The 26113-nt window shown below is 46.9% G+C and overlaps 1 protein-coding gene across 1 annotated transcript in view; it reads right to left on the bottom strand.

Annotated features, from left to right (window-relative positions):
• The window catches only part of RNPEP (arginyl aminopeptidase), a 281410-nt gene that overhangs the window by 152540 nt on the left and 102757 nt on the right, over nt 1–26113 (bottom strand). The window contains exon 6 of the mRNA XM_056557627.1: nt 9584–9697. Within this exon, the coding sequence (XP_056413602.1) occupies nt 9584–9697 (114 nt within the window). The remainder of the gene's footprint in view (nt 1–9583; nt 9698–26113) is intronic.

The raw sequence follows: 26113 nt of genomic DNA, 5'->3' as shown, positions 1-26113 counted from the left end.
ACTTGAAGAAACCCACTTAACTCCAGATAGGCCCCGTCATCTGTCCAGGCCTTGGGTTCAATGGTCTCATCATTCATTCCATTCGTCCTATTCTAGGGGGGGTCTCCGTCTTGGTTAGCAGGTTGGTAAGGTGGGACCCGGTAACGGTCCGTAAAGACCCTCAGGGCCGCTATATTTTTGTATATGCATACCTGAATAATGTACCGTATGTGTTTCACTTCATCTATAACCCTCCCCCTGCCTCTAGGGACATTCTGCATAAGGCTGTCACTTTTGCTGCTGGCTACCCCTCAGCGCGAGTTCTCTGTATGGGCGACTTTAATATGGTGCTGGACCCTACATTTGACAGTCATAGCACTAGAGGTACTGTCCCGGCTACTGGTGGGGATTCCCTTTCCTCGTTCCTGGGGGAGGTTGGGTGGATAGACATTTATCGTGATAGGTTTCCACATACTAGACAATACTCATGCCACACTCTGGGACATCATGCGCTGTACAGAATCGACCTGGCGTGTGGTAACTCGCTGCTTCTCTCTCAGGTTGCCGCGATCTTCTATGAGCCGCGTGCTATATCTGACCATTCTCCGCTACTACTTGATATCTCCATGGTCGGTTCTGGTATACCGCGTCGATGGAAAATTCACCCTTTTTGGCTAGACCAGATTGGTCCTAATGATAGGGTTCCTGATCAGCTTCAGGTTTTTCTTCAGGCTAATGCCCCCCGAGGGATCACCGGTACTAGTGTGGGAAACGTTGAAAGCCTGAGGGGATGCTTGCGATCTACTATCTCGTTCATTAAGAGGTCCACAGTTAGGAGGGTGGAGGAGCTGGCTCAGAGTTGTGCGGACTTGGAGGCCCGCTATGTGGTGGACCCATCCGAGGCTAACAAGGTTTTATGGCTGCGGGAGGGGCGGCAATATATGTTGCACCTTCACGAAAGGGCCAACAGAAAATTATTCTTCACCAAGCAGTTCTACTTCGAGCACGGGAACCAATCTAGTAAGCTACTGGCTCATAGAGTCAGGCAAAACTCCTCTGTTGCTCCGATTCTTAAGCTCAAAGCCTCGGAAGGGTCCATCTGGTTAGGTAATTATGAGAGGACGCAATGTTTCTCCACATTTTATTGTATTTTGTTTTCTTCGCAGGTACAGTACAGTGCTGCTGAGTTGGCTGCCTACCTGGACGGCATTGATTTTCCTAAATTGTCTGCTGAGGATAGGGATCTTTTAGATGCTCCCCTTACTTTGTTGGAGTTGCAGGATGCTTTGGCTGAGATGGCCTTCCTTTGGAGATTTACCTGAGGTACTGTGAAGTGCTCCTGCCTCCTTTGCTAGCCATGTATGAGAGGGCCTTTATAGGTGGGGGTCTTATCAGGTTTTAGGAGGACAACAATAGTTGCCTCATATAAGGAATCAGGTAAGGACCCTATGGAGTGCGGCTCCTATAGACCAATCTCCTTATTGAATCTGGACTATAAACTTCTAACTAAGGTTCTGGCCAATAGACTGAATCGTGTTATCCTATCTCTTGTGCATCATGATCAGCCCGGTTTTATGTCGGGCAAGTCCACTTCGGATAATATCCGTTGTGTTTAGACTGCCGTCCAGGTGGGTAGTGCCTTGGGAGGGGACTGGGCCTTGGCGTCACTGGATGCTGCCAAGGTCTTCGATTCGGTTGAGTGGGGTTACCTTTTAGAAGTGCTTCACAGGTTTGGCTTTGGCCCCAATTTTAGGTCTTGGGTCTCCCTCCTTTACAGATGCCCGCGAGCCCAGGTCCTTGTGAATGGCGTGTGTTCTCCCCCATTTCACCTAGGTCGAGGTACGCGTCAGGGGTGCCCCCTGTCGCCGCTTTTGTTTGAGGTGGAGCCCCTTGCTTTGCGTATACGACAGGACTCTGGTTTCCGTGGTATGTCTGTGGGGGGTAGGGAGGAACGTATAGGCCTTTACGCCGACGACATGGTGCTCTTTGTGTCTGACCCCACTACAATATGAATTCGAGTAGAATACAGACATAGCGTACATCTACAATCTTGTATAATAATCTGTTTGCTTCTCAGCACAATATCAAAAACTAACAGGTTGTTAGTATACATTTTTGATCAAAAAGTACAAGCCCACTCGCCACGTCAAGGCCACCTATTCAGAGTGGGTCCCTAACGTCCCTAGCATAAAATGGCGTAGCACCGGGCGGCGACCACCACCGCCGCGACACAGGTGCCCACGGGGGGGGAGCGACCCACTGGCCGAGCGGCCCCAATGCCTCTCAAACCAGTCTATAGGCCGCACCCGCCCGCAGACACAGCGCCACGGCAGCAACGGACGCCACCCCGCACCACACCAGTGTGAACAAGGTGTAATGGCTCACTTACCTTGCTCTCCCAGTCAGACTGGGAGGCTGCTAGGAGTGAAATGGCCCTAGTGTGGCTAATTACCACCTATATAGGTTTGGGCTGAGGGGGTGGGGAAGAGTGCAGCACATGTTAAAAAAAAAAAAAAAAAAAAAAAGAAAGGATAGAAATCACAATATGAATTCGAGTTTTACATGTGCTGCACTCTTCCCCACCCCCTCAGCCCAACCCTATATAAGCAGTAGTTAGCTGCACATGGGCCATTTCTTTCCTAGCAGCCTCCCAGTCTGACTGGGAGAGTATGGTAAGTGAGCTATTACATCCCTGTTCACACTGGTGTGGTGCTGTGCGGTATCCGTTGCTCCCGTGGCGCCATGTCTGCGGGGGGGTGCGGCCCATAGACTGGTTTGAGTGGCATTGGGGCCGCTCTGCCGGTGGGTCGTTCCCCCCCTGTGGGCATTGGCGTCGCGGCGGTGGTGGTCGCCGCCCGGTGCTGCGCCATTTTATGCTAGGGACGTTAGGGACCCACTCTGGATAGGTGGCCTTGACGTGGCGAGTGGGCTTGTACTTTTTGATCAAAAATGTGTACTAACAACCTGTTTTTGATATTATGCTGAGAAGCAATAAGATCATTATACAAGATTGTAGATGTGCACCATGTCTGTTTTTCTACCCGAATTGACCCCACTACAATGCTTCCCTATGCGACTGAACTGATGGATCGCTTCGGGTACTTTTCGGGACTGTTCATTAATTGGTCCAAGTCGGCGGTCATGCCGCTGCTGCCTAGAGCCTGGCCCCCGATGTTAGGTGGTCTCCCAGTTGTCACTGCATTTAAATACTTAGGGGTCTATATTAATAGGGATCCCCTGTTAGATCTTGAGGTTAATGTTCTTTCCCTCCTGCCCTACATTAAACCTAAATTTAGGATATGGGCCTCGCTGCCACTGTCTGTCACCGGCCGTATTAATCTTATCAAACTTATTCTCCCTAAATACTTGTATGTATTGGAGCATGCTTCTGTCCCTGTCCCTAAATCCTTTTTTGATTCTGTACACTCCCTTTTGTCCCCGTTTATTTGGCTGCCTAATAGGCCTAAAATCAGCCTCACTACTCTCCAACACCCAAAACTGGAGGCGGGTATGTCTCTCCCCGATTTTTATTTGTACTATCTGGCTGGGCAGTTGAGATATATCCGGCACTGGGTTCTGGGGGACTCCATGCTAGACTCCGAACAATCTCTGTATAGGTTTGTCCCCTCAGTGTCTCCCCGGATGCTCTTGGAGAGTCCTACCCTGGGGGGCCGTACTTACTTACCCCTTCATAAACTAGCTGTAAAGGTGTGGCGGGCAGCTAAGTCTGTATCTGGCTATACTGATGTGCCGTCTGATACTCCTCTATGGCACAATCCCTTTCTCATTCATGTGGGTGATGCTAAAGACTCTGCATTTTGGATGAGTGCTGGCGTGCTTACTCTGGGTGATGTGTACAGGGATAATGTTTTGTGCTCCTTTGAGCAATTGCAGTCAGATTATGGTTTGCCTCGACATTGTTTTTTTAAGTACCTGCAACTACTACACGCATTACATACTCAATTCCCTGCCGGGAGTGCGCCTTCCCTCTCATTGGTATTCTAAAATCCCAGGGCCCTAGGGGACTAATGTCCATCCTCTACACGCACCTCATTCAGGCCAAAAACTCCCGTTTCCAGCTGCCGGCTATCCGACTCTGGGAATCTCATATTCCAAACCTGACCAAAGATGACTGGGAGGAGATTATTTCTTCGCACATGGTGATGTCCCCCTCCTCTAACAAACTGATACAATTAAATATTATACATTATAGTTACATCACCCCTGTTCGCTTACTTAGAATGGGTCGCTCTGACTCCGATGCCTGCCATCGATGTGGTGTGGCTAGAGCTGATTTTTGGCATCTTATTTGGGCTTGTTCTGTTATAAGATCCTTTTGGCAGGATGTCCTTTGACTTCTTGCTACAATTGTCCAACCTCCCCAGTGTGTGATCCTTTGATCTGTTTATTTGGAGTTCTGGATGAGGAAGTGTGGCCGCATTATGTGCGCGCTCTACTGCGGGAATCCTTATTCTTCGCTAGGAAAGCGATTGCCCTCAAATGGATGGACCCCGGCCCACCTTCCCTGTCTCAGTGGAAAGCCTTAGTTAATGCTATGATACCTTTTTCCCACATTGTCTACAAGAATAGAAAATGCCCTGGTAAATTCCTCTATGTGTGGGGTCCCTGGTGCTCCTCACCATTGACTCAGTGCTCATACTCTGCGTCCTCCAGAGGGGATTTAGTGTCATAAATGTCCCTTTGTTTCTGGATGTGGTTGTCATCACCCTTCTGTTTTGTTGCTTTGTTGTATGGTGTGTTTTTGCCCCTCTACCCTTGTCTGATGCGTGTGATCCCTCTTTTCCCTGGACGCATGGGTCTGCTGTAATGCTAGGAGTACTTTACTTGGTCCTCGCGACTATATGATTATAGCTGTGTATGCAGAGCTCTTCACAAAGGTTCTTTTGCTAATTTAATACTGACTACCTCCCCCTTTTCCTTTTCCCCTCTCTATGTATTGGGGTTATTCTACTGGTTGTTCTAAGTTTTACTCAGTCTATGTCCTCACTGCACTGACTACTGACAGATTCTCTATAGTAGTCTGCCGTCTACATTCTGCTCACATGTCCATGTGTTCAGTGCCTTATTAGCTGTATAATTACACACTTTGTACTACTTGTTTATGTGAGGCAATGTGGCTGATGTTTGTTTAATCTTCAATAAAACGTATTTAAAAAAAAAAAATTGCTGTTGGGAAAAGGCACCCTTCCAATAGGAGAGACCTGGAGCAGTTTGCAAAGGAAGACCGACTTGCCACATCATCACGTACATGTACCTAATGTGTATGGACTGTCACAGCGCCGCCAGGCGCTGTAACAGTTTACCGAGCTGCACAGCTGAGCATCCCTAAAGCCGTCCAGGCACCAACTGCAGCGATCCCTGGCCGGCGATCGCTGCTATTGGTCTGTCAGGACTGACAGACCAATAGCAGGGATATTGTGGGGGTCTCCTCCTTCCTCCTGTCCTCAGTTGCTTCACACAGTGAAGCGATCGGAGGAGAGCGGGGCCCTGTCCTGGGAGGCCACCCGCTGCGCTCTGATCCTGAGTTAACCCTGCAATCACTGTGACAGCAGCGTCTTTTAGGGTTACAGAGGGAAGGAGCTCCCTCTGGTATAAATTGGCACTCTGCAAAGTGAAAGCAGAACACCGATGGTTGCCATGGCAACCGGAGGCCTGACAATGACATTGTCACGGCAACAAAAGCTGATCAACCTCTACCCAAGGTAAATTCTGATCTGCTATCCTATGCCTGCCAGTGTAAAACTGACAGATATAGGCATAATTCAGTGGAGTATTGAGGTGTGCTCAAATTATGTTTATCATAGTAAACCCTAGTAACCGCAGCATCTACAGGGTTAACTCAGGATATGAGTGCAGCTTAAGGGCAAAACCGGATATGGAGTAAAGGGGTTTATATATTTGTTTTTTATTTATTTTTTTACACTTACACTTTGGAATACTTCGTGTAAAACTGACAGGCAGCATATTACTGCAATGCTTTGGATTACTAACAGGGGATGCATATCAAGACATGCCTCTGGCCCGTCCTGTCGGGCAGGAGCTGAAGGCAGACCTGGGGGACTTTGACAGGCCCCCAGCTGACAAGGTAAGCCTCAGCACCCAGCGATCGTTGCTGTCGGGACCAAAGTTTACTTCGGTCCCCACAATGTGGCAGGCTTCAGACTGCCATGATCAGACGTGGTTGCCCCATGATCGCGTTGCGGGGTGCTGTGGGAAGAAATGGGTCTATTCGGGATTTCGGTCCTAGCAGTGCAGCAGGGTCTCGGCTGTGTGTTACAGCTGAGACCCTGCCGCAATCTTGTAGGTACACTGGCCAGTACCCACAAGATCCATGGACGTGTATACACGTCCAGGTGCGTAAACATTCAACCACCCTGGACATGTATACAAGTTCATGGTCGTTAAGGGGTTAAACCATTCCTAAACATTACAGTATTTGCAGCATCATAGGGTTCATTACCCGGCTAAAAGAGGCCACTGCCATTAGGGAATACCATTGCTATGAAATAGCGTACCTTAACTGAAAAATTAGGTACATGGTACGTATTGAATTTACAGCCACATGAATGCCAAGAACCAAGATTTCCTAGTAGAGCATTGCCTAGGGCATAACACTGCAATTGCGGGCTTGCCATCTCCCATAGTGCATGCTGAAGCCATCTCTTTTTCAGGTAAGCAAAAACATGATTAACTAGTCCAGGTCACCTTTTATTGCTCCAGAGTCCAATTCTGATGCTCTTCTGATGCAGAGGTCTGCATAGGCAGCCACTATTGCAGCCAGTCAGTGGCCAAACAGCAAGCTGTAATTATATCTATCATAGTCAGCATTAACTTTTTCAACAATTTATGCTATAGAAGCTTTTCTGTGATACAGGACCAGAATGGATAGGAAGCTGGACAAATGCTTATTAATAAGCCTCTGGTGAACTGGGAACAGGGTAATGGGTGCCAGATATCCTTCCTTAATCCATACTTTGTAGTTACTAACCCTCAAGATGTGCAATTTGGAGATGCTATAACTCATTTTGGCATTACAACGTTGTCCTTGTCACTCAAATAGTTACACTTGCCCATTTGTCCAGCTTCCAAAGCATCAACTTTAAGAACTGACTGTGTACTTGCTATATGTAAGAAGATCATAATTACCCACGTCACTTGGCAGTGTTTTAATTGTTACGGCTGATGAGTGTATAAGTCAGCAATATGCATGCAATGTATTACAATCCTTTACACTGGAGTTCTGTCCTTTTCATTCTACTACATATACTTTTAAGCATTCTAAAGACAAAAGAGTTTAATTTCTTTCATATAATTTCCAACTTTGTAATCACTAGTTCCCTACAGAGTGCTATCAATTTAAATAGGATATAAGACATTACTTCTAAGGGTGCGTTCACACGGCAGTTTGCCCCCGTTTTTTTATCCCTGTTTCAGCTCAGTTTTTGCAGATTGTAAAAGGATTAAAAACGGTTTAAAAAAAAAATCCCATTCATGTCAATGGGATTTTTTTTACAATCCGTTTACATCCGTGTGCAACCGTGAAAAAAACGGAAGAAAACACGGACATCATAATTTTAACATTGAAGTCTATGGCAAACGGATGAACCTTTAATGTCATCCGTTTGCACCCGGGTTTAAAATATCAGTAATTACATCTGAGCATGCTCAGAATAGGTGACATCCGCAGACTCCTACAGTGTTATGGGACTACTACTACTCTCATCATGGAAACAAGTCTGTTCCATGATGGGAGTAGTAATTCCCCGACTGCGGGAGTCTGCCGGTGGCTGGGGGGACTACATTAGTGTTTGTACTACTACAACCCCCATCATGGATCAGACTCTGTTCCATGATGGGGGTAGTTGCACAGGGGCTGAGGGATTTATCGCACCGGGTCTCACTTCTGAGACCCGATGCGATTGGAAGTTATTAAGCAGGGGAGCAGGCAGCATGGTGTACTGTATCACCGATGTACTGTATTTTACTTTTATTTTGGATTCCCAGCGGGAAGCTCTGAATGGCCCCGTACTGAGGAGCCAGTCAGGGCTCCCTGTGGGGATTTTTAAAATGGACAATGCATATTAAAAGCGCTTTGGGGGGGGGGGGGGATGTGGGAAGATATGTAGTGCTATATATCTAGCTCCCCCAGCGCATTTATAAGGAAATAACCCCCGCCAGCGCAAAAATATATACCCCCGCAGTAAAAAAAAAAAAAAAAAAAAGTGTGTGTGTGTGTGTGTGTGACCCCTGCCAGCACCTTTATAATTATATACCCCCCGCCAGCGCATTTATGTGACCCCCCCCCCCCCCCCCCGCTGGGGCATATGTCATTACTGCAGCGCCATGTATGAATAGTATTTTACTGGCAGAGCTTCGCACCAGCCGCTGCCGGCGTGATGCTGCTGATAGAATACTATTCATACATCGTGCTGCAGGGGCATATTATATAGAAGTGCTGTGGGGGCCAGATAATACTATATATATGGCCCCCACAGCACTTCTACATAATATGCCCCTACAGCACGATGTATGAATAGTATTCTATCAGCAGCATCGCACCGGCAGAGGCTGGTGCGATGCTCTGCGAGTAAAATACTATTTATACATCACGCTGCAGCCTGCAGTATTATCTGGCCCCCACAGCACTTCTATATAATATGCCCCTGCAGCGCAATGTATGAATAGTATTCTATCAGCAGCATCGTGCCGGCAGCAGCTGGTGTGATGCTCTGCCAGTAAAATACTATCCATACATCGCGCTACAGTAATGACATATGCCCCAGCGGGGGGGGGGGGGGGGGTGTCACAAATGCGCTGGCGGGGGATATATAATTATAAAGGTGCAGGCGGGGGTTACATTATAAATGAGCTGGCGGGGGTCACACACATATATATACTGCGGGGGTAGATATTTATGCGCTGGCGGGGGTTCTATCTTTATAAATGCGCTGGGGGCTAGATATATAGCGCTATATAACTTGCCCTCCACATCGCTTTTAATATACATTGTCAATTTTAAAAATCCGGCAGGGAGCCCTGATTGGCTCCTCAGTACTGGCCATTCAGGGCTCCCCGCGGGGAATTTAGAAATTAAATACATCGTGATCGCAGGGTTGCGGACCATGCCGCCCGCTCCCCCGCTTAATAACTTCGGATCGGGTCTCAGAAGTGATACCCGGTGCGATCAATCCCTCAGCCCCTGTACTACTACCCCCATCATGGAACAGAGTTTGTTCCATGATGGGGGTAGTAGTACAAGTACTAATGTAGCCTCCCCAGCCGCCGGCAGACTCCTGCAGCCAGGAAGTACTACTCCCATCATGAAAACAAGTCTGTTCCATGATGGGAGTAGTACTAGTCCTGGCTGCAGGAGTCTGTGGGTGGCTGATTTTTTTCATTAAAAAAAAAAAAAAAAAACGGATTAAAAACGGTTACAAACTCTTCAAAACGGATACCCGTTTGATCAGCCGTTTCTATCCGTTTTTTTAAATCAGTTTTTTTTTTTTTTTTTAACAGAACAGGGGCAAACGGCCGTGTGAACGCACCCTAAAGCAGTAGGTATAATAGATGATTTTAAACTCACCAGGCTCAATTTTGACTCTCAGTCTGTTTAATGGATTATCCTCTCCTGATGCATCCATGTGCTGACGAAGAAGGGCTCTTCCAGTGGCTGCTTCTAGACAAGTGTATGCAGATCCTGTGGAAAACATAGGATTGAATTTTAGACAAAAGAAAATTAATTTAACCCCATCATGTGACTTTCCTTCTTGCAAACATCTGCCTTATGCAGACCACCACAATTACCTTCTTAGCAAAAGACTAGAGTTCTTTATTACAAAGGGCCATACTGAAGCTAAAGGGGGGGGGGGGGGGTGTTAGTGTGCAGTTATCTCACATACGCAATAACATCCATCACGTTTTTGTAAATATATTATCTATTTTCATAACAGTGTTTAATGTTGCAGTCCCCTTAAAAGAACTCAACACACAGCCATTAACCCCTTAAGGACACAGCCCATTTTCACCTCTAGGACGCAGCCCTTTTTTGCACATCTGACCACTGTCACTTTAAACATTAATAACTCTGGAATGCTTTTACTTATCAATCTGATTCCGAGATTGTTTTTTCGTGACATATTCTACTTTAACATAGTGGTAAATTTTTGTGGTAACTTGCATCCTTTCTTGGTGAAAAATCCCAAAATTTGATGAAAAAATTGAAAATTTTGCATTTTTCTAACTTTGAAGCTCTCTGTTTGTAAGGAAAATTGATATTCCAAATATTATTTTTTTTGGATTCACATATACAATATGTCTACTTTATATTTTAATCATAAAATTGACATGTTTTTACTTTTGGAAGACACCAGAGGGCTTCAAAGTTCAGCAGCAATTTTACAATTTTTCACAAAATTTTCAAACTCGCTATTTTTCATGGACCAGTTCAGGTTTGAAGTGGATTTGAAGGGTCTTCATATTAGAAATACCCCATAAATGACCCCATTACAAAAACTGCACCCCCCAAAGTATTCAAAATGACATTCAGTAAGTGTTTTAACCCTTTAGGTGTTTCACGGTAAAAGCAGCAAAGTGAAGGAGAAAATTCAAAATCTTCATTTTTTACACTTGCATGTTCTTGTAGACCCAATTTTTGAATTTTTACAAGGGGTAAAAGGATAAAATTTATACTTGAATTTGTAGCCCAATTTCTCTCGAGTAAGGACATACCTCATATGTCTATGTAAATTGTTCGGCGGGCGCAGTAGAGGGCTCAGAAGCGAAGGAGCGACAAGGGGATTTTGGAGAGTACGTTTTTCTGAAATGGTTTTTTGGGGGCATGTTGCATTTAGGAAGCCCCTATGGTGCCAAAACAGCAAATAAAAAAAACATGGCATACCATTTTGGAAACTAGACCCCTTGAGGAACGTAAAAAGGAATTAAGTGAGCCTTAATACCCCACAGGTGTTTCATGACTTTTGCATATGTAAAAAAAAAAAAAAAAAAATTCACTAAAATGTGTGTTTCCCCCCAAATTTCACATTTTTGCAAGGGTTAATAGCAGAAAATACCCCCCAAAATTTGTAACCCCATCTCTTCTGAGTATGGAGGTACCCCATAAGTTGACCTGAAGTGCATTACGGGCGAACTACAATGCTCAGAAGAGAAGGAGTCATATTTGGCTTTTTGAGAGCAAATTTTGCTCGGGGGGCATGTCGCATTTAGGAAGCCCCTATTGGTGCCAGGACAGCAAAAAAAAACGACATGGCATACCATTTTGGAAACTAGACTCCTTGAGGAACGTAACAAGGGATAAAGTGAACCTTAATACCCCACAGGTGTTTCACGACTTTTGCATATGTAAAAAAAATAATTTTTTTTTTACCAAAAATGCTTGGTTTAGCAAAAATTTTACATTTTTAAAAAAGGTAATAGCAGAAAATACCCCCCAACATTTGAAGCCCAATTTCTCCCGATTCAGAAGACACCCAATATGGGGATGAAAAGTGCTCTGCTGGCGCACTACAGGTCTCAGAAGAGAAGGAGTCACATTTGGCTTTTTGGAAGCAAATTTTGCTCTGGGGGCATGCCGCATTTAGGAAGCACCTATGGTGCCAGGACAGAAAAAAAAAAACACATGGCATACCATTTTGGAAACTAGACCCCTTGGGGAACGTAACAAGGGGTAAAGTGAACCTTAATACCCCACAGGTGTTTCACGACTTTTGCATATGTAAAAAAAAAAATATTTTTTTTACACTAAAATGCTTGTTTTCCCCCAAATTTTACATTTTTACAAGGGATAATAGCAGAAAATACCCCCCAAAATTTGTAACCCCATCTCTTCTGAGTATGGAAATACCCAATAAGTGGACGTGAAGTGCACTGGGGGCGAACTACAATGCTCAGAAGAGAAGGAGCATCATTGAGCTTTTGGAGAGAGAATTTGGCCATGTGCATTTCCAAAGCCCCCCGTGGTGCCAGAACAGTGGACCCCCCACATGTGACCCCATTTTTAAAACTACACCCCTCACGGAAGGTAATAAGGGGTGCAGGGAGAATTTACACCCCACTGGCATTTGACGTATCTTTGGAACAGTGGGCTGTGTAAATAAAAAATTTTATTTTTCATTTTCACAGACCCCTGTTTCAAAGATCTGTCAGACACCTGTGGGGTGTAAATGCTCACTGTACCCCTTGTTACATTCCGTGAGGGGTGTAGTTTCCAAAATGGGGTCACATGTGGGTATTTATTGTTTTGCACTTATGTCAGAACCACTGTAAAATCAGCCACCCCTGTGCAAATCACCAATTTAGACCTCAAATTTACATGGTGCACTCTCCCTTCTGAGCCTTGTTGTGCGTCCCCAGAACACTTTGCGCCCACATATGGGGTATCTCCGTCCTCAGGAGAAAATGCGTTACAAACTTTGGAGGCTTTTTTTCTTTTACCGCTTGTGAAATTTTAAAGTATGGGGCAACACCAGTATGTTAGTGTACAAAAATGTTTTTTTTTTTACACTAACATGCTGGTGTAGACCCCAACTTTACCTTTTCATAAGGGGTAAAAGGAGAAAAAGCCCCCCAAAATTTGTTAGGCAATTTCTCCCGAGTACGGCGATACCCCATATGTGGCCCTAAACTGTTGCCTTGAAATACGCCAGGGCTCCAAAGTGAGAGCGCCATGTGCATTTGAGGCCCAAATTAGGGATTTGCATAGGGGTGGACATAGGGGTATTCTAAGCCAGTGATTCCCAAACAGGGTGCCTCCAGCTGTTGCTAAACTCCCAGCATGCTTGGACAGTCAATGGCTGTCCGGAAATGCTGGGAGTTTTTGTTTTGCAACAGCTGGAGGTTCCGTTTTGGAAACACTGCTGTAGGATACGTTTTTCATTTTTATTGGGGGGGAAGGGGTGGTGGTGGGGGGCAGTGTACGTGTGTATATGTAGTGTTTTACTCTTTATTTTATGTTAGTGTAGTGTAGTGTTTTTAGGTTACATTCACACTGACGGCGGATTACACTGAGTCTCCCGCTAGGAGTTTGAGCTGCGGCTGCTGCAGCTCAAACCTGAAGCAGGGAATTCACTGTAATCCGCCGCCAGTGTGAATGTAACCTGTACATTCACATGGGAGGGGGGGGGGGGGGGGGGGGGCAAAACTACAACTCCCAGCATGCACTGACAGAACGTGCATGCTGGGAGTTGTAGTTTTGCAACAGCTGGAGGCACACTGGAAAATACTGAGTTGGGTAATAGAACCTATTACCTAACTCGGTATTTCCCAACCAGTGTGCCTCCAGCTGTTGCAGAACTACAACTCTCAGCATGTACTGATTGCCAAAGAGAATGCTGGGAGATGTAGTTATGCAACAGCTGGATGCACGCAAGTACAACTCCCAGCATGCCGAGACAGCCATTTGCTGTTCCTGAATGCTGGGAGTTGTAGTTTTGCAAGATTTAGAGGGGTTCAGGCTGGAGATCACTGACAGTGGTCTCTAAACTGTGGCCCTCCAGATGTTGCAAAACTACAAATCTCAGCATGCTAAGACAGCAAACTGCTGTCTGAGCATGCTGGGAGTTGTAGTTTTGTAATATCTGGAGGGCTACAGTTTAGAGACCACTGTCAGTGATCTCTAGCCTGAACCCCTCTAAATCTTGCAAAACTACAACTCCCAGCATGCCAACACAGCAAACAGCTGTCAAGGCATGGTGGGAGTTGTAGTTTTGCAACATCTGGAGGGCGACAGTTTAGAGACCACTCTCTAAACTGTCGCCCTGCAGATGTTGCTAGGCAACAGACTCTGCACACGCGGCGTCATACTTACCTCCACCGCCGCCGTGATCACAGCCGCCGCCGCCGCCGGGTAAGTGACCGCCGCTGCCGCCGCTACTGCACGGTTCCCCCCCGCTGTGCCCGGACACCGATGGGCGGGCATAGCGCGGGGAACCGAACTTTAACCCCCCCGTCCCCAGTCTGCTATTGGTCGGCCGCTCCGCCGATCAATAGCAGGGATAGGAGGGGTGGCAACCCTGCCACCTCACTCCTATCTCTTCAAGGGGGATCGAGGGTGTCTTGGACAACTCCGATCCCCCTTATTTTATCGCGGCGCCACGATTGATGGGCAGGGGGAGAGCGCTCCCCCTGCAAACACCATAGATGCCGTGATCAGACTGATCACGGCATCTATGGGGTTAATGCTGCCGGGACCGGCGCGATCGCGGCCCCGGCAGCTGCGGTGGGACTCCGGCTGTGATTGACAGCTGAGTCCCACCCGCGATCTCCTGCGCTGCCCGCGGCAGAGCAGGAGATCGCTTGGACGTATGCATACGTCCATTTGCGCGAACGTGTAATTCGCCTGGACGTATGCATACGTCCAATAGCGGGAAGGGGTTAAAGAGGTACTCCTGCCCTAGACATCTTATCCCCTATTCAATGGATAGGGGATAAGATATCTGATGGCAGGGGTCCTGCCGCTGGGGACCCCCGCAATCTCTCATGCAGCACCCCCTATCATCAGCCTCACGGAGCAAAGATCACTCCGTGTCTAATTACTCACGATCAGGGGGCCAGAGTATTGTGACATCACAGCTCCACCCCCTTGGGACATCAAACCCCGCCCCATCAATGCAAGCCTATCGGAGGGGGCGTGGCAGCAGTCAAGCCCCGTCCCATAGGCTTGCATTGAGGGGGCGGAGTGTGACATCCCAAGGGGTGGAGCTGTGACATCACGATACTCCGGCCCCTTGAGTTATCAGACACGGAGTGATCTTTGCTCCGTGAGGCTGATGATAGGGGTGCTGCATGAGGGATTGCGGTGGTCCCAAGCGGCGGGACCCCCGTGATCAGACATCTTATTGGGGGGGTCTATCCTAGGATCGGAGTACCCCTTTAATGTCTAAATTTTAACAAAATGTCCATATCGGGCCCCAATTAGCCAGTTTTCCTCCCCACTGACTCATCTGTGTTACATGGTCTCCGGTATGAATAATGAGCAGATGTCTTAAATTTGGTGTTTTCACTCTCCTACTCTCTAAAACTGGGGCAGGCAGTTTAACCACTTAAGGACCAAGACCATTTTCGCCTTAAGGACCTGGGCATTTTCTGCACATATGACCACTGTCACTTTGGGATGCTTTTACTTTCCATTCTGATTTTGATTTGATGAAAAATTTGAAAATGTGGCATTTTATTTTAACTTTGAAGCTCTCTGCTTATAAGGAAAATGGATATTCCAAATTAATTATATATTTAATCACATATACAATATATCTACTTTATGTTTGAATCTTAAAGTCAATATGTTTAAACTTTTGGAAGACATCAGAGGGCTTCAAAGTTCAGCAGCAATTTTCCAATTTTTCACAAAATTTTCAAAATCGAAATTTTTCAGGGACCATTTAGGTTTGAAGTGAATTTGAAGGGCTTTCATATTAGAAATACCCCATAAATTACCCAATTATAAAAACTGCACCCCTCAAAGTATTCAAAATGACATTCAGCAAGTTTGTTAACCCTTTAGGGGTTTTACAGGAATAGCAGCAAAGTGAAGGAGAAAATTCAAAATCTTCATTTTTTACACTCATGTTCTTATAGACCAGGTTTTTGAATTTTTACAAGGGATAAAAAGAGAAATCTTCCTAAAATTTGTAACCCAATTTCTCTCACGCAACAAACATTGCATACCATTTTGGAAACTGCACCCCTCAAGGAACGTAACAAGGGGTCCAGTGAGCCTTAACACCCCACAGGTGTTTGACGAATTTTCGTTAAAGTTGGATGTGTAAATGATTTTTTTTTTTTACTAAAATGCTGGTTTTCCCCTAAATTTTACATTTTTACAAGGGGTAATAGGAGAAAATGCCCCCCAGAATTTGTAACCCCATCTCTCCTGAGTATGGAAATAACCCATGTGTGGATGTCAAGTGCTCAGAAGAGAAGGAGTCACATTTGCAAATTTAGCTGAAATAGGGGGGCATGTCACATTTAGGAAGCCCCTATGGTGCCAGAACAGAAAAATAAAAAAGGCATGTAACAAGGGGTACAGTGAGCCTTAACACCCCACAGGTGTTTGATAAATGTTCATTAAAGTGGGATGTGAAAAGGAAAAATTTTATTTTTTACACCGAAATGCTGGGGATACCCCAAATTTTTCATTTTCACAAGTGGTAGCAGGTGAAAATGTCACTGTAAATTTGTAAATACATTTCCTTGGAGTAAGGACAGACCTCATATCTGGACGTTAGCAGCTCTGCGGGTGCACACCGGTCACAGAAGAGCAGGAGCGCAGTCAGGGGCCTTGAGCTTTTACATAGCTGCCTATGGAGCCAGAACAGCAGGACCCCCTCAAAGAGCGTTACATGGGGTGAATTACTAAAATGGGGTACAGTGGGACATAAAATGATAAAACAGATTTATGTTCCCAGAATGATGACCCAGAGCATAGCCAAAACTAAAAAAAATATGCCCACCCCAAACCCTATGCTCTGAATAATCATTCTGGGAATGTGATGTGTGTGGCCGTCCTTAACCTGTTGCCTCAAATGCGCACCCTGCTCAGGAGGAAAGAGAGCGCTGCACATTGGAGGCAAAATTTTAAAAAAAAGTCCCCGATGATAGTGACTCAGTGAACCATAACCCATTTTTGGAAAAAATTCCCCCAGAGGTCTTATCAGGGTTTTTTTTTTTTTTTGAGTAAAAATTTTTGGGGCAATTTAGTGGTTTATGGGGTTAAAACTTGGAATGTACTCTAGACTTGGTACATTGGGGTCAAATTATGGGAAATTCAAATTAAAACGGAAAATGTTGTACTGCATGCTAGTGTGATACTCCCTGAAGCAGAGGCCCGGATGATCAGGGCAAGTGTCACATTGATAGGTGGTGTCCTTCCGTATCCCCCTTCTGTGACACACACTGCATTTTTTCTGGGATCGTCCCTTCTTTCCAGTGTGGGGGACTTCACCTGGAAAGTGCTGGCCTGGGAAGATCCTGGCACCTATAACTTCAGTTCCTTGGGAACTCCGGCCTGCTCTTTCCCGGTCGCCAAAGATCAGGACCTTTAGGACGTCTTCTTGGAACAGAAGGTATGTCCCTGTGTTGCCAGCGTGCTGGGACAGTACAGAAGAGTTGCACAAGGCAACTTGTACCAAGCGTGATGTCATTGTACTAACCACCATACACCCAGACAGATCCACCCCTGTCAAAGTCCGTGGTACCACAGATAGAGCCCCTAAACCTGTGTGTATTCAGGACTATAGCAAGTTCATGGCAGGGGTGGATCTGTTTATTCAGATCTTGATGCCGTACACTGCCCTTCGCAAAACACGGGCCTGGTATAAGAAATTGGCACTGCATCTCCTCCAAATTGCCATGTATAATTTAATTGTTCTGTACAAACGTGCAAGAAATACAGAGACATTCCTGCAATTTCAGGAAAATGTTATCAAGGCCCCTCTGCTTGGGAGGGAAGCAGGGCCACAGGATCGGAGAGCAGAATAATACCAGTGCAACATTTTCCTGGGGTTGTTCTCCGTAGAGAATCGGGGAGTAGGCTACAGAAGAGGTGTCGTGTGTGCTCCAAGCGTGGCATTAGAAAATACACCATATACCACTGCAAACATGTCCCCTGAAGCCGGGTCTGTGCATTAGAGACTTTCAAAATTTATCACACGTCTTGATATCTGAATTTGTCCCTTTTAATTATTTTTACAATTACTTTGGAGAACCCTAAAAGCACCCTTGGAATTACATTATTACATTTTAGTGAGCAATTCTGTAATTTCCCCTATTTCTCCATTACATTATTTCCAAAAATCTAATTGGCAAACCCCTAAGAAAACTAAACATTCCTGTTCTACCCCTAGATTAATACCTTGGCAGGTTTAGTTTTTTTTTTTCTCCATCTTGCTATACCCCTAACATAACTAAAAATTATTCTCATTATACCCCTAGATTAATAATTTGGCCGGTGTAGTTTTATATTTTCACCATCTTGCTTAACCCCTAGCAAAACAAAATAATTTTCATTATAACCCTAAATGAATACCTTGGAAGGTGTAGTTTTATATTTTTATGCTAAAAGTGCAAAATATGCATCCATATTTGAAATTTAAATTATCACTGCTTAGTTCTACAAACTTTACTCAAACACCTGTAGGGTCATAAAACTTGCAACACCCCTAAATGGATTCTATATGGTGTGTAGTTTCCAAAATGGAGTGCAAAGTGTGTGTGTGGGGGGGGGGGGGGGGGGGGGTCCCGCTGTTCTGGCACCATGGGGGCTTCCTAAATGCAACATGCCCCCAAAAACCATTTCAGCAAAATTCTCTCTCCAAAAGCCAAATTTTGCTCCTTCCTTTCTGAGCCCTGTAGTTCACCAGCAAAGCATTTTATGTCCACATATGGGGTACTTCTTTAAATCAAGAGAAATGGGGCTACAAATTTTGGGGTGATTATTCTCCTCTTACCCCTTGTGAAAATGCAAAATTTGGGGTAACACCAGCAATTTAGTGTAGAAAATTTTTAAACAAATTTTTCATTTAAACTTAAAATTTTAGCGAAATTTCGTGAAACACCTGTGGGGAGTTAAGGCCCACTGTACCCCTTGTTACATTCCTTGAGGGGTGTAGTTTCCACAATGGAGTGCAACGTGTTTTTTTTCGCTCTTCTTGCACCAAAGGGCCTCCTTCCCTTCTGAGCCCTGGGGCCCCGATCCCAACATTGACGCCGAGGATCAGGGTCCCCAGCTCCCGGGGTGCACGTCCCGCACTCGCTCACTTCCTCCGGAAGAGGGGCAGAGCGGGTTGCGGGAGTGACACCCGCAGCAGGCGCCCCGATTGGTCGGCCGGTAATCCGGCCGACGAATCAGGGCGATCGTGAGGTGGCACCAGTGCCACCTCACCCCTGCAGACTATGGCTGTTCGCGGCCGTCAGACGGCCCCGATCAGCCAGTAATTCCGGGTCACCGGAGACCCGATTGACCCGGAATCGCCGCAGATCGCTGGACTGAATTGTCATAATGACCCCCCTGGGCGATATGCCGGGATGCCTGCTGAACGATTTCAGAAGGCATCTGGCTCTGGTCCCCAACCGGCTAGCGGTGGGGACCGGAATTCCCACGGGCGTATGGATACTCCCTCGGTCCTTAAGGACTCGGAATGCAGGGCGTATCCATACGCCCTATGTCCTGAAGAGGTTAAGGATGGAGCCCATTTTCACCTCTAGGACGAAGCACTTTTTTGCAAATCTGACCACTGTCACTTTAAACATTAATAACTCTGGAATGCTTTTACTTATTCTGATTCAGAGACAGTTTTTTCGTGACATATTCTACTTTAACACAGTGGTAAATTTTTGTGGTAACTTGCATCCTTTCTCAGTGAAAAATCCCCAAATTTGATGAAAAAATTTTAAATTTTGCATTTTTCTAACTTTGAAGCTCTCTGCTTGTAAGGAAAATGGATATTCCAAATAATTTTTTTTGGGATTCACATACACAATATGTCTACTTTATGACTGCATCATGAAATGGACTAGTTTTTACTTTTGGAAGACATCAGAGGGCTTCAAAGTTCAGCAGCAATTTTCCAATTTTTCACAAAATTTTCAAAGTCAGAATTTTTCATGGACCAGTTCTGGTTTGAAGTGGATTTGAAGGGTCTTCATATTAGAAATACCCCACAAATGACCACATTATAAAAAAAGCACCCTTCAAAGTATTTAAAATGACATTCAGTAAGTGTTTTAACCCTTTAGTTGTTTCACAGGAAAAGCAGCAAAGTGAAGGAGAAAATTCTAAATCTTCATTTTTTACACATGCATGTTCTTGTAGACCCAATTTTTGAATTTTTACAAGGGGTAAAAGGAGAAAATGTATACTTATATTTGTAGCCCAATCTCGAGTAAGCACATACCTCATATGTCTATGTAAAGTGTTCGGCGGGTGCAGTAGAGGGCTCAGAAGCGAAGGAGTGACAAGGGGATTTTGGAGAGTACGTTTTTCTGAAATGGTTTTTGGGGGGCATGTCGCATTTAGGAAGCCCCTACGGTGCCAGAACAGCAAAAAAAAAAACACACATGGCATACCATTTTGGAAACTAGACCCCTTGAGGAACATAACAAGGAATAAAGTGTGCCTTAATACCCCACAGGTGTTTCACGACTTTTGTATATGTAAAAAAAATATATATATTTTTCACTAAAATGTTGGTTTCCCCAAAATTTCTAATTTTTAAAGGGTTAATAGCAGAAAAGACCCCCCAAAATTTGTAACCCCATCTCTTCTGAGTATGGAGGTACCCCATAAGTGGACCTGAAGTGCACTGCGGACGAACTACAATGCTCAGAAGAGAAGGAGTCATATTTGGCTTTTTGAGAGCAAATTTTACTCGGGGGGCATGTTGCATTTAGGAAGCCCCTATGGTGCCAGTACAGCAAAAAAAAAAAAAAACATGGCATACCATTTTGGAAACTAGACCCCTCACAGAATGTAATGAGGGGTACAGTGAGCATTTACCCCCCACTGGTGTCTGACAGATCTTTGGAACAGTGGGCTGTGCAAAATTTTTCATTTTCACGGACCACTGTTCCAAAGATCCGTCAGACACCTGTGGGGTGTAAATTCTCACTGCTCCCCTCATTACATTCTGTGAGGGGTGTAGTTTCCAAAATGGGGTCACATGTGGGTGTGTTTTTTTTTTTTTTTTTTTTTGCGCGTTTGTCAGAACCGCTGTAACAATCAGCCACCCCTGTGCAAATCACCTCAAATGTACATGGCGCACTCTCCCTTCTGGGCCTTGTTGTGCGCCCCCAGAGCACTTTGCGCCCACATATGGGGTATCTCCGTACTCGGGAGAAATTGCGTTACAAATTTTGGGGGGCGATTTTCCCTTTTACCTCTTGTGAAAATGAAAAGTATAGGGCAACACCAGCATGTTAGTGTAAAATGTTTTATTTTTTTACACTAACGCACTAACGTGCTGGTGTAGACCCCAACTGTTCCTTTTCATAAGGGGTAAAAGGAGAAAAAGCCCCCCAAAATTTGTTAAGCAATTTCTCCCGAGTACGGCGATACCCCATATGTGACCCTATACTGTTGCCTTGAAATAAGACAGGGCTCCAAAGTGAGAGCGCCATGCGCATTTGAGGCCTGAATTAGGGACTTGCATAGGGGTGGACATAGGGGTATTCTATGCCAGTGATTCCCAAACAGGGTGCCTCCAGCTGTTTTAAAACTCTGAGCATGCTTGGACAGTCAATTGCTGTCCAAAAATGCTGGGAGTTTTTGTTTTGCAACAGCTGGAGGCTCCATCTTAGAAACACTGCCGTACAATACGCTTTTCATTTTAATTGGGGAAGGAGGGGGGCAGTGTACGTGTGTTTATGTAGTGTTTTACTCTTTATTTTATGGTAGTGTAGTGTAGTGTTTTTAGGTTACATTCACACTGGAGGCAGATTACACTGAGTCTCCCGCTAGGAGTTTGAGCTGCGGTGGAAAATTTGCCGCAGCTCAAATTTGATGCGGGGAACTCCCTGTAATCTGCCGCCAGTGTGAATGTAGACTGTACATTCACATGGGAGGGGGGTCAAAACTACAACTCCCAGCATGCACTGACAGACCATGCATGCTGGGAGTTGTAGTTTTGCAACAGCTGGAGGCACACAGGTCATAGAACCTAACTCAAGGTTTTCCAACCAAACTCAGTATTTTCCAACCAGTGTGCATCCAGCTGTTGCAAAACTACAACTCCCAGCATGTACTGAGTGCGGAAGGGCATGCTGGGAGATGTAGTTATACAACGGCTGGAGGCACGCAAGTACAACTCCCAGCATGCCAAGACAGCCTTATGCTGTTCCTGAATGCTGGGAGTTGTAGTTTTGCAAGATTTAGAGGGGTTCAGGTTGTAAATCACTGTCTGGGCATGCTGAGAGTTGTAGTTTTGCAACATCTGGAGGGCTACAGTTTGAGACCACTTCGTGATCTACAACCTGAACCCCTCTAAATATTGCAAAACTACAAGTCCCAGCATGCCCACACAGCAAACAGCTGTCTGGGCATGTTGGGAGTTGTAGTTTTGCAACATCTGGAGGGCCACGGTTTAGAGACCACTGTAAACTGTGGCCCTCCGGATGTTGCTAGGCAACAACTCCCCTAGCTGGACCCGGATGTACTGCTGCCGCCGCCGCACGTGTGGGATCCCTGCATGGAGGATTGCACTCCAGGATCCAGGTAAGGGACATTCGGCGCCGACCTTCCCTGGACAGTTCCCCCGTTTTGCCCAGACACCGATAGGTGGGCAAAGTGGGGGAACCAAACTTTAAACCCCCCCCTCCCCCGGTCTGCTATCGGTCGGTCGCTCGGACAACCAATAGCAGGGATAGGAGGGGTGGCACCCCTGTCACCAAACTCCTATCCCTCTTATTTTCCGGGTCACCAGTGACCCAGAATCGTGCAGATCGTAGGTCTGAATTGACCTGCGATTTGCGCCCATCGCGGTCATGGGGGGGTCTCAGGATCCCCCTCGGCGATGTGCCGGGATGCCTGCTGTTAGATAATAGAAGTCATCCCGGCCCGATCACCGCTACCGGTGACGCGGCGCTCCCGGAACCCCGCGACGTACAAGTACGTCGCCGCGCGCCAAGTGACACTTTGCGGCGCCATACATGTACGTCACTCGTCGTGAAGGGGTTAAATTGCTGTTAAAAACTTCGAAACCTTCTAATGTCTTCAAGAAGGAAAAATTTGTCAACTTTGTGATATGAAGACTTATTGTGATGAAAACAAAGGTAAACAAAATAAACTAACGCATGTTCCGATGTCGGCCTTACGCTGGGGATGGGAACGTCGGACAGCCATCAGCCTATCACCGGCCGCAGCGATGCTCCGCCTCATACGTTGATAGGCTGAGCCCACTGTCATGTAAGAAGCTCTGGACTGCTTCTTACATGACAGTGGGCTCAGCCTATCAGCGTCCGAGGCGGAACCTCGCTGTGGCCGGTATAGGCTGATGGCTGTCAGACGTTCCATTCCCTAGGAAGCAGATAAGGCCGGTACCGGACCAACGGGAGGAGAGTTCAAGTTTATTTTATTTTTTGCAGCCCGGGCATAGGGATACCGCACAGTATAGAGCAGTGGTCTTCAACCTGCAGACCGCCAGATGTTGCAAAACTACAACTCCCAGCATGCATGCTGAGCAGTGTTTCCCAACCTTTTTCGGGTCGGGGCACACCTCGGAAATTTTTTTTTCCACGGGGCACCCCTACCGAGGTTGACGAGCAAGAAAAAAAAATAAAAATAAAAAATAAGGAAAAGACGGTAAAAAACGCAATGCACTATATCTATTTATCAGTGGGTATGTAGTTTAAAGTGCTGCTTTATACAGCAACTCACCAATGACGTCTTCTCTAATTTGCAAAGTTGCCTTCTCTTCTCCATCTGGTCTGGGCCATCATCACGATTTCTTCCACACACAATTCTTCACCGTTAAACCTGCAAAACAAACCTATTAGGCGCCAAACTTTTTTTTTCTTTTTTTTTTTTTTTACATGGGTGACAGAGGGGTGTAGAGGGGTGGACATGGGTGACAGAGGGGTGTAGAGGAGTGTACATGGGTGACAGGGTATAGAGGAGCGTACATGGGTAACAGGGGTATAGAGGAGCGTACATAGGTGACTGGTATAGAGGAGCATACATTGGTGACAGGCGTATAGAGGAGCATACATGGGTGACCGGGGTATAGAGGAGCATACATGGGTGACCGGGGTATAGAGGAGCATACATGGGTGACAGGGGTATAGAGGAGCATACATGGGTGACAGGGGTATAGAGGAGCATACATGGGTGACAGGGGTATAGAGGAGCATACATGGGTGACAGGGGTATAGAGGAGCGTACATGGGTGACAGGGGTATAGAGGAGCGTACATGGGTGACAGGGGTATAGAGGAGCGTACATGGGTGACAGATGGGTGTACATGGGTGACATATGGGTGTAGAGGAGTGTACATGGGTGACAGATGGGTGTAGAGGAGTGACAGATGGGTGTAGAGGAGTGTACATGGGTGACAGAGGGGTAGAGAGGAGTGTACATGGGTGACAGAGGGGTAGAGAGGAGTGTACATGGGTGACAGAGGGGTAGAGAGGAGTGTACATGGGTGACAGAGGGGTAGAGAGGAGTGTACATGGGTGACAGAGGGGTAGAGAGGAGTGTACATGGGTGACAGAGGGGTAGAGAGGAGTGTACATGGGTGACAGAGAGGTAGAGAGGAGTGTACATGTGTGATAGATGGGTGTACATGGGTGACAGAGGGGAGTTGAGGAGTGTACATGGGTGACAGATGGGTGTAGAGGAGTGTACATGGGTGACAGATGGGTGTAGAGGAGTGTACATGGGTGACAGGGGTGTAAAGGAGTGTACATGAGTGACAGAGGGATGCAGAAGAGTGTACATGGGTGACAGATGGGTGTACATGAGTGACAGAGGTTATAGAGGAGTGTACATGGGTGACGGGTGTAGAGAAGTGTACATGGGTGACAGAGGGGTGCAGAATAGTGTACATGGGTGACAGGGGTGTAGAGCGGTGTACATGGGTGACAGGGGTGTAGAGGAGCGTACATGGGTGAAAAGGGTGTAGAGGAATTTACAAAGGGGTGTATAGGAGTGTATATGGGTGACGGGTGTAGAGGAGTGTACATGGGTGACAGAGGGGTAGAGAGGAGTGTACATGGGTGACAGAGGGGTACAGAGGAGTGTACATGGGTGGCAGAGGGGTATTGAGGAGTGTACATGGGTGACAGAGGGGTGTACATGTGTGATAGATGGGTGTACATGGGTAACAGAGGGGTATAGGGAGATTACATGGGTGACATGAGTGTACATGGGTGACAGAGGTGTGTAGAGGAGTGTACATGGGTGACAGAGGGGTATAGAGGAGTGTACATGGGTGACAGAGGAGTGTACATGGGTGACAGAGGGGTACAGAGTAGTGTACATGGGTGACAGAGGGGTGTAGAGGAGTGTACATGGGTGACAGAGGGGTACAGAGTAGTGTACATGGGTGACAGAGGGGTGTAGAGGAGTGTACATGGGTGACAGAGGGGTGTAGAGGAGTGTACATGGGTGACAGAGGGGTGTAGAGGAGTGTACATGGGTGACAGAGGGGTGTAGAGGAGTGTACATGGGTGACAGAGGGTGGACATGGGTGGCAGGGGGGGGTGGACAAGGCAGACATGGATGACAGGAGGGTGGACATGGGTGACGGGGATGATAGGTGGGGGGACATGTGTGAGTGCGGGTGGACATGGCTGACAGGGGGGGTGGACATGGCTGACGGGGGGGGGTGGACATGGGCGATAGAGATGGACAGGAAGGTGGACAAGGCGGACATGGCTGACAGGGGGGGGTGGACATGGCTGACAGGGGGGGTGGACATGGCTGACAGGGGGGGGGGGTGGACATGGGTGATAGAGATGGACAGGGAGGTGGACAAGGCGGACATGGCTGACAGGGGGGGGTGGACATGGCTGACAGGGGGGGTGGACATGGCTGACAGGGGGGGTGGACATGGCTGACAGGGGGGTGGACATGGCTGACAGGGGGGGTGGACATGGCTGACAGGGGGGGTGGACATGGGTGATAGAGATAGACAGGGAGGTGGACAAGGCGGACATGGCTGACAGGGGGGGGGTGGACATGGGTGACTGAGGGGGATTACATGGGTGACAGGGAGGGTGGACATGGGTGACAGGGAGGGTGGACATGGGTGATAGAGATAGACAGGGAGGTGGACCAGGCGGACATGGCTGACAGGGGGGGTGGACATGGGTGACAGGGGGAGTGGACATGGGTGACAGGGGAGGGATTACATGGGTGACAGGGGAGGGATTACATGGGTGACAGGGGAGGGATTACATGGGTGACAGGGGAGGGATTACATGGGTGACAGGGGAGGGATTACATGGGTGACAGGGGAGGGATTACATGGGTGACAGGGGGGTGGACAGGGAGGTGGACCAGGCGGACATGGCTGACAGGGGGGGGTGGACATGGGTGACAGGGGGGGTGGACATGGGTGACTGGGGGGGTGGACATGGGTGACAGAGGGATTACATGGGTGACAGG

This window comes from Hyla sarda, chromosome 2, assembly GCF_029499605.1.
Source record: "Hyla sarda isolate aHylSar1 chromosome 2, aHylSar1.hap1, whole genome shotgun sequence".
In the NCBI taxonomy this organism is placed as follows: Eukaryota; Metazoa; Chordata; class Amphibia; order Anura; family Hylidae; genus Hyla; species Hyla sarda.
This window is presented reverse-complemented; position numbering and strand designations above follow the sequence as displayed.